The following is a 9,572-nucleotide window of genomic DNA, read 5'->3' as shown; positions in this document are numbered from 1 at the left end:
GACGGTAAAAGATTATTTGGATGATCGGTCGTGCGTTTTTTTAATTCAACAACTACACATTGAAATATCAACGCATTTTTTTAATTCAACAACTACACATTGAAATATCAACGCACTTAAAATTGTTTGATGTTTACGTACATCACTAGTAGCATTGAAACAGCAATAATATCATTGACTCTGATAAGTGTAGAAAAAAATTCTACAAATTAGTTTAGAAATTAATAGAAATTAGTTTTAAAAATAATAGAAATTTTGGTAAGATTATGATAAAATTTAGTAGAATTTTTTGAAAATTTGAATTATAGCTGTTAAATTTTAGGATTTAAGATTTTGGGTTGAAAGATTTTTTATAGTACTGAATCCATTTCTATTGTAAAAAAAATTCAAACACTCCAACATTCTGATTTTTTAATTTCTTTTTAAATCAGATTCCAACCAAAAAAATCTAGAAATATATAGCCTTATGTATTCATCTATTCTGATAAAATTAAATTTAAAATCCAAATTCCAAACTTAATAACTAAAATTTAATAAATCTGTAACTGTGACATTGTTGTGCATGTACGTCTACTTCCTCTTAGCTTCTTTTGCAGAGTAAAGTGTAAATAAGGCTACTGAAAAGAAAAGTGTAAATAAGACATATTTTATGTTGGCGAGTGTTTCTTGTGTGCTAAGGTTTTAATGTACAAGGATAGGTAACATCTGTGGAAAAAAATAAACACGATGCAATAATATAAACTGTGGTCGGAAGTTCATGTTTCCACGGTTCAATTTCCATCCAATTCATTCAAAAATAATTTAATAATAAAAGAAAGAAGAGGATAATATGGCGACTTGAAAATTACAGAAAGCAACCCTATACACTAGTATTCAATATTTTAAATAACTAGGTATTGATACACAGACAGAGTAGCAAAGGTGCAGCTGGTAACTTCATTGGAGTTGCGAGATCATTCAGTCGAAAATATCTGTAACACATTTTGGTTATTGCTTCTCTGTTATTCTATATCCAATGACAGATATGATTAACTTGACAACAGTTGGTGACGCTACTTGCTCGGCATCCTCCACCACATCCGTATCACAGGGCAATAGCTGCAGCTATGTTTTTGATGTATTCATAAATCACCGTGGTCCTGACGTGAAGGAAGGCCTCGCCAAGCATATCTACCATCGCCTGAAAGAACATGGATTAAGAGTATTTTTGGACCAGCCAGAATTGGAGAAGGGAGATAGCGTTACTTCTCAAATCGAAGAGGCGATTCGAACTGCCACGGTCCATGTTGCAATTTTTTCTCCAAGATATGCTGAATCTAGTTGGTGTCTCAACGAATTAGTATTGATGTTGGAGTCGGGCTCAACAATTATTCCCGTCTTTTATCATGTCAATCCTTGGGAACTTCGGTGGACGCAGAGCCAAGATGGAGTTTATGCTCGAGCCCTGAGCATACTCCGGTGTATCCTTCTGTGTAAAGAGGACGAAAATGGAGCGTATGCTCGAGCCCTGTGCATGCTGGAAAAGAAGACAACGATAGATCCTCAAACCAATACAAAGAGGCCACGGCATAACTCGAAAACTATTGAGAAATGGAGGAATGCCCTTTCTACTGTAGCAGACACAAGCGGCATTGACCTGAAGGCGTGTAATGGGTAAGAGCTCTGAGCGCCCCTGCTTCTCCCTTGTTATCTTTAATTTTGTGGATTAATAAGGATTTCGATATCTTTTAGGCGTTCCTTACAGACACACATTTATTGTGGATATTATTCAGTGACGAAGTACTGCTCGTTGATGAGATCGTTGAACAAGTTCTGAAAAAAGTTCGCAGACCACTTCTGAATGTCGCTAAATATCCAACTGGCCTGTTTGAAAAAGTAAAGGATGTGGACATCACAGTGTCACTGCAACGGCAAAGCGGGAAGCCCAGTGTTGTGGGAATTGCGGGTCTTGGCGGAATCGGAAAAACGACCATCGCCAAAGAATTATTCAATCGGGAGATATCAAATTACGATCGATCTTGCTTCTTGTCTGATGTCAGATCAGGAAATTTGCTTTCCCTGCAGAGTAACCTTCTTAACAGTTTGAGTCTCTCAAATGTACATATAAACAACATTGATGAAGGCATGGGGGCCTTCAAAAGGCATATCTCTTTTTCTAAACGGGCTCTCATAGTTGTAGACGACGTTGATCATATTAATCAACTAGATGCATTATTTTCCCCACTTAAAGATACTATTCATCCAGGAAGCTTAATTTTAATTACAACTCGCAATAAAGACGTGCTCACAAGCTCAGGGATCGCAGAGTCCTCTATTTACACGCTGAAAGGCCTAAATCGAGAGCACTCGCAAGAACTCTTTTGCTCACATGCCTTTGGTCAGCCCCGTCCTGCGTTGGGATTTGAGGAGATGGTGGAAAAGTTTTTGGATGTCTGCAATGGGTTGCCCTTATCTCTTAAAGTGCTTGGAGCCCTTCTGTGTGGAAAATATGATTTAGAATATTGGAGAGCGCGATTGCACAAAACCTCCAAAATACTTCCCAGCGATATTCAAAGCACACTAAAAATTAGTTATGACGCCCTGGATAAAGAGGAAAAGCAGATATTCTTAGACATTGCCTGTTTTTTCATTGGAGAACACAGGGATACCGTCATCAGAATATTGGACGGATCCGGTTGGGAAGGATGGCTGGGTCTTCGTAACCTAGAGAACAGATGCGTTATCGAGTTCGACAGTGAAAACTGTATAAGAATGCACGACCAGGTTAGAGACCTTGGCAGAGATCTCGCAAAGGAAACTCCTGAGCTTCGGCTTTGGTGGTTGACTGACAGCTTTCTTCATAATCTTTCTACGCGATCTCCTGTAAGTATTTTGTAGATTTCAACTGGCTTCAAAATAAAGTTGCGTTAATCCATTGAAGTTTTGAAGTATTACAACTTTGCAAGATTGACCATCTTGTTTCTAACAGTTCGAGGTGATCAATTCAGGTGCGTGGAATTAGCATGGTTCACGGAAATGTCTCTGAACAATCTTTGGAAACCCTTGCGGACAGCTTCAACCTAAGCAGCTTAAAGCTGCTTAGGGCTGAAGGTTATTTTGTTGAACGCCTATTCCGGGCTGGGCAGGTACCACAACTAATATATCTCCGCTGGGAGAATTGCCCGTACTCGTCCTTACCTTCCTGGATTTCACTAAAAACTTTACGAGTTTTATATATACAGAAGGTGAGCCACCTGCAAACACTGTGGCAACATGAATCCCAGGTAATCTTTTCTTTTTTCTTTGAAACAGATTTTTGATTTGTTTTTCTCCAAATTATAAAAATTGCTTGCACTTGAGTATTGTCTTCGCATACCACAATGCGAATGTTCACATTTACAGTGTCGAACCCATTTTATTAATGTACATTGCAGGCACCTCTAGAATTGAGGGAGTTGTATATTCGTGCTCCCCTTTCAAAAGTTCCAAAGTCTATTGGAACGCTGAAGCACCTCCAAAAATTTGTCTTGTGGGGGAGTCACCTAGAAATTTTGCCAAATGAATTATGTCATATGGATTCCTTAAAACACCTTGCATTAAGGTATTGCTGCAGTCTACAGGCACTCCCAAACTCACTGGGGAACTTAACAGCTCTCCAAAGTCTTGACTTGGGCAGCTGTTTTGCTCTGCATACGCTCCCAGACTCGATTGGGAATTTAACAGGACTCCAAAGTCTTGACTTGGAGGGGTGCTCCACTCTTCAGACGCTCCCAAACTCGGTTGGTAACTTGACGGCACTCCAAAGGCTTGACTTAGGTGGTTGCTTCTCTCTGCAGAGGCTGCCTGACTCGGTTGGGAACTTGACGGGTCTCCAAAGCCTTGACTTGGCCGGATGCTCTCGTTTGCAGAGACTCCCAGGTTCGATTGGAAACTTGACGGGCCTCCGACGTTTTCACTTAGGCGGGTGCTTCTCTCTGCAGATGCTTCCAGACTCGGTTGGGAACTTGATAAGCCTGCAAAGTTTTCATTTGAGTGGGTGCTCCGCGCTGCAAACACTCCCAGACTCAATTGGGAATTTGATCGGCCTCCAATATCTTGACTTTGGCGGGTGCTCCGCTCTGCAGATGCTCCCGGACTCGGTTGGGAGGTTGACAGGTCTCCAACGTTTTCACTTGGGAGGGTGCTCTGCTATGCAAACTCTCCCAGACTCGATTGGGGATTTGACGGGTCTCCAACGTCTTCACTTTGGCGGATGCTATGCTATGCAAACGCTGCAGACACTTCCAGATTGGATTGGGAATTTGAAGGGCCTCCAATTTTTTAACTTGGGCCAGTGCTTCGCTCTGCAGACGCTCCCAGAGTGGTTTGGCAACTTGACCAACCTCCAACAACTTCACTTGGGCGGGTGTTCCTCTTTGCAGACGCTGCCAGACTCGTTTGGGAAGTTGACGGGCCTCCAAAGTCTTTACTTGGGCGGGTGTTCCTCTTTGCAGACGCTGCCAGACTCGTTGGGGAAGTTGACGGGCCTCCAAAGTCTTAACTTGGGCCGGTGTTCTGCTCTGCAGACGTTACCAGACTCGGTTAAGAACTTGGGTATATTATCCACTGTGCAGACCATCCAAAGCTCTCAGAGTCAGTTGGGAACTTGACGGGTTTCCAAAGTCTTTACTATGCAGAGTCTCCCACGCTAGGTTGGAAACTTTATGGGACTCCAACGTTGAGCATTTTGGAAGGGTGTTGCAATTCACGGATGGTGTCTACAGTTAAGCATTTTGAGGTCGTTGGAAATGTCCCAAACGGCACTGTTGTGGTATTAAGTCAATCGGCGGCACGCCCGGTTTTTCTCATTGGGTGATAATGTTTGGCAGTCTTACCTATGTTTGTATGGTTTTTTTTTTAATTATTTATGGTTATATGAATATAAAATGCATTTGAAAATATTATATTAGCGAAATTTTGTACAGTTATGAATTTGTATGATGTTTCAGATTGGTTCCAAAGGTGTAAAGATCTGTCTTTTTTATAGTTTTTTATCATATGAATATAAAATGTATTTAAAAAAATTATATTAATAAAATTTTAAGACTTTTAAGATTTTTTAAAGGTTTTTTAACAAGAATAAAAAGAGTGGCTTAAATAAAAAGTTTTAGGTTGGTTTGAAAAAAGTAAATAATTAAATGAAAAGTTGTTTATTAGGGTTTTTAATTTAATATTTATTAAATTTGGTATTTTTTTGAATTTTTACAAAATAAAAAGAAAATATATATTATATAATTTAGATTTTAAAATAAGAATAAAAAATTTGTTATTTGATTTGGATTTTTATAAGATTTGTTTTTTGGTTTTGTTTTTTTTGGAAATATGGTTAGAGAAAATTTCATTATTATAGGATTTGGATTTTTTTTTCAAAGGATTATAATTAGATTTTTTTTATATGGTCAAAATGAAATTATATTTTTGAAAGTATTAATACGTGGAATATTTTAGAAAAAAAATTTACTATTTTAAATTATACAATTTCAATCAACAATTTTACAATTCCAACAAAATTTTAAAAAAATTAATTGAATTTTGAATAAAAACAACTAAAAAATATTTAAATCATAATAAGTTTAAATTAAGTTAGATCTAAGACTTTTGTGATCCAAAATGTAGATATTAGTTTTTGGGATTAATCACATTGTTAGGATTTGGTCGACCTTTGGAACCAACTAATGTGGTTTAAATTAAGTTATTTTTGAGCCGCAAGGCTCATTCTACAACCCAATATGAGGGGATGTGTAAGTTTGTCCCTTCATGCCCAGTTAAAATAAAAATTATGTTCTAAATAAAAAAATAATGTTGGCTATAATTAAAAAAAAATGAATACGTTGTAAAGTAATTAGAAGTAAAAAAAAGATGTGTGAATGAGATGTTTATATTTTTCAAAAATATTTTAACAAGAGATTTAAATAAACTATTTGAAGATCTATGTTAACTAATTTATGTGGTATCTATGTATAGGAAAGAAATTCAGTTTTATGGTTAAAATTTTTAGTTTCTCCTATAGATACTTTATTTAGGGTTTTATTTAGCGTTCAAAAATATGATGAAAAACAACACAATGTATTTTGCACTATAAAAAAGTTCACTGGTGAAGAAATTTGATCCCTCTCGGCTCATGTTAGATCCATACTTAAGATGGATTTATGCCGGTTCTTTTATTTTTATTTTTAAGGAACGCAAATTTATCTAAAATACTTGAGTTATCAAGTGATTGTGAAGAATGATTGTTATTATTCTCACATAAATTCAATTTCTGCAAATAGCATTGATAACATTGACATCTAACCTTTTTGTATCAAAAGTATGTATGTTTCCTCCTAAGAGGTCGCAGGAGTATGTATGCCTTTGTAGACTTAGCAATCAAATGGTTGCGTTGAGGTGGCCAAACAAGGGGTAACATTGATAACATTGACATCTAACCTTTTTGTATCAAAAGTATGTATGTTTCCTCCTAAGAGGTCGCAGGAGTATGTATGCCTTTGTAGACTTAGCAATCAAATGGTTGCGTTGAGGTGGCCAAACAAGGGGTCTCATACATGAATTTGGTATTTTGCTTGCCCGTGACCTTAAAATTAGATAAGAAGAAGAAGAAGAAAGAACAAATGAATTTAAAAAAAGAAATAAAACAAATGTTTAAAAATATGAAGAATTAAAATAATATTTTATTTTTGTATATATTTCATCTCTCTCTCTCTCACACACACACACACATATATATATATTAGAATTTAATCATTTACAAAAGGATAAATTAAAAATTAAATATTTAATTTAATGAATATTTAAAATTTTAGTTTTTCCAACCAATTATTATTAACATCTAATTATATAGTTTTTGGTGAAATTTGCAAGTGAGCCTAATAAGGTATCTCCACAATTAATATATGCAATTCCAATAATTCATTTTCTATTAATATTTTTAATTCTCAATCTTTTAAATTATTAATTTACAAGGTCATCATGAAGAGTAATTATGTCATAAATAAGATTCAACTTGGATAAAGATCATAATAATTTATCCTTTCAGCTACAAGGTATCTCAAAAATTGATATTTGCAATTCCAATAATTCTTTTTATTTTAATGTTTGTAATTCTCAATCTTTTACATTCTTAATTTATGAGGTCATCATGAAGATTAATCATGTCATAAATAAGATATGAGCTTGGATAGAGATTGTAACAATTTATCCTTTCAACCATTTGAACTAGACACAATGAATTTTCAAGGTTGAATTGATTATATTAATTTTGTTAAGATTAATTTAAACTCTTTCCTTATCCATTTTAAGAAGGTTATATGTGTGTGTGTGAATTAATGTTAAATGATATTACTTAGAAAACAAATTTACATGGATTTCAAAAGTGACCATGGAGGATAAAACCTCTCCTCATCTTGTTGCCATTAACAACTAGAGGACCAAATGACTACCATAACCAGGTTACATTGAGGCCAAAGCTAGAATTGGACTGTCTTGCTACCCAACTATCCCATACATAAATAACAAATAGACTACCCAAGTATAAATGTTGCCTACAAATTTCAAACAACAAAAGATCCCACCAGAATTCAAACATAAGAGACGTTAAAAAATTACTATGACGAGTACATAAACAACCAAATTGAGACTAAATTGTTGCATCCAACCATTTCCATAAAAAAGGATTTCAAAATAAATAACAAGTTCTTTGCAAAACGAGCTGAGAACCACCACGAAGATCACAACGTCGCGACCGGCCTATGCCGACACAAAAAGGAGACCAAAAGAGATAACAATTTCCCTACATTAACAGACCAATAACTACCAGAAGACCAACATAATGCACTACCTACCATTTATGCTCAATGATCAATATCTGAGGATGAAATATTTGTCGAAGTCCTTGCACTAGAACCAAGAGGATCCATTAGGTCCCCACCATCTGAATCACAGAAATATGGCTATCCACATGCGCCAGGTGGGAGTCAATCCTATCCAAGAAAAACATTTGATTTCTGAGCAGCCTCTTGATGTCTTCCAGGGATGCAAAAGCATTGTACTTCTCCACTTGCTTATCCTTTAAGACCAGGCCCAAAAAGGTCTTCATTTGCCAACGAAGATCCACATAGTTTAGTTATTTCTTCCTCCTTCCCCTAGTATACCCAAGGTCAGGAACCCAAGCCGACATGTCCTCCAAAAGCTCGGAATCCGAAAAGTATTGTCTTTTTCCCCTCGCTTGGGTCTCAAGCTTACAAATTTCCTTCCAAGTATTTGGTGAAACAAAATTGAAATACATGGCAGCCAAGTCATGGGCACAAAGTCTCACGCCTCATTTCCCTAGTTGAGCTCTTCCACCTCCCCCCATTTTGCACCTCATTCTCTATCTTTACGACATAGCTGAGACTCGGAGGGCACACTTATTGCAACTGCTATGAATGCATCTACCTGCAAAAAACAAGAGAATGGATGTGACCCACCTCCTACAAGACCATGATACCAGTAGACCAAATCATCACAAAAGCTCCAGACATGTGACCCAATCCTTACAAAAGACCCACTGATTGAGACAAGGGATGAAACTTCCTCGACCAAGACCCTTTTCCCATTAACCATTGAATAAGAGAAAGACAATACCAATACCAAATGACTTCATAAACCAAGAGTGTGCAACCAGACAATGAATTCGACAACCAATGCTCATCCTTCCATGGAAATGACCCAACATTTTAGGACCCTCATAATTCACTTCGAATAAGACTCACAAGCCCCAACTTAAGCTATAAATGCACCCCCCAAAACAAAACCCAACGCCAAATTAATAAATTTCTCTAGATAGAATCCCTAGACCAAAGATGAAAATACATACACAAAGATTTGTCCCCTAGACACACATACCTAGACCCGATGAAACACCTACATAAGGAAACCAAGAATAGAAAATAAATAACCTTAGATTCCACATTGTACTTGAGACTAGAAGCCCCCAATAACTCTTCTAGAAAGTAATCTCCCGACATCCATGAACAAGACTAGGCATCTAGGGAACACCAAGCATTCAAATGAAATTTACACTGGCCAACATGACCTCCTTTCCAACCTTTGAAACCCACTACAACCCATAACACTAAGATTCTCACACACTCAAAATGAACAAAGGAATTACACCAGGAGGCCAAGGACCTTACCTTGGTTCCTCTCTACTCACCACATAATGTCTCACCGCCATCGAAGACCTTAAATAAAACCACCACCAACTGTGATACTACATGCACATGCATGCAAGGGAAATCTTCGTCCTCCCTCTTTAAATGCTTAGTGTGTACTCAGGGTGGTGGGTGTAGCCTCCAAGGCCCCCATTCCATCTGCATTTACACCCCCATTGGGGGAGTATATACAATTTTAAAAATAATGATAAAATTTAAATCAATTTAGTATATCTTCACTATAATAACAATGAATACATTGAAATTTCCATGTAACCATCTCCCTCCCTTTATCATCACATTTTAGGAGGGGTATGATTTTTTTCTTTTCTCATTGATTTGATCCTTCAGGGTTATGAATTTATT

General features: G+C 36.7%; 1 protein-coding gene across 1 annotated transcript in view; it reads left to right on the top strand.

Moving 5' to 3' along the window:
* The first annotated feature begins 1,015 nt into the window (after positions 1-1,015).
* Positions 1,016-9,572, top strand: part of LOC149200790 (disease resistance protein Roq1-like) — a 40,638-nt gene continuing 32,081 nt past the window's right edge. The window contains exons 1-5 of the mRNA XM_089401069.1: positions 1,016-1,653; positions 1,773-2,862; positions 2,988-3,263; positions 3,414-3,508; positions 3,581-4,546. Of these exons, the coding sequence (XP_089257195.1) occupies positions 1,016-1,653; positions 1,773-2,862; positions 2,988-3,263; positions 3,414-3,508; positions 3,581-4,546 (3,065 nt within the window). The remainder of the gene's footprint in view (positions 1,654-1,772; positions 2,863-2,987; positions 3,264-3,413; positions 3,509-3,580; positions 4,547-9,572) is intronic.

Source organism: Pinus tabuliformis, chromosome 2_1, assembly GCF_031772625.1.
Source record: "Pinus tabuliformis cultivar Carrire ecotype Pingquan chromosome 2_1, CPIR1, whole genome shotgun sequence".
NCBI lineage: Eukaryota > Viridiplantae > Streptophyta > Pinopsida > Pinales > Pinaceae > Pinus > Pinus tabuliformis.
This window is presented reverse-complemented; position numbering and strand designations above follow the sequence as displayed.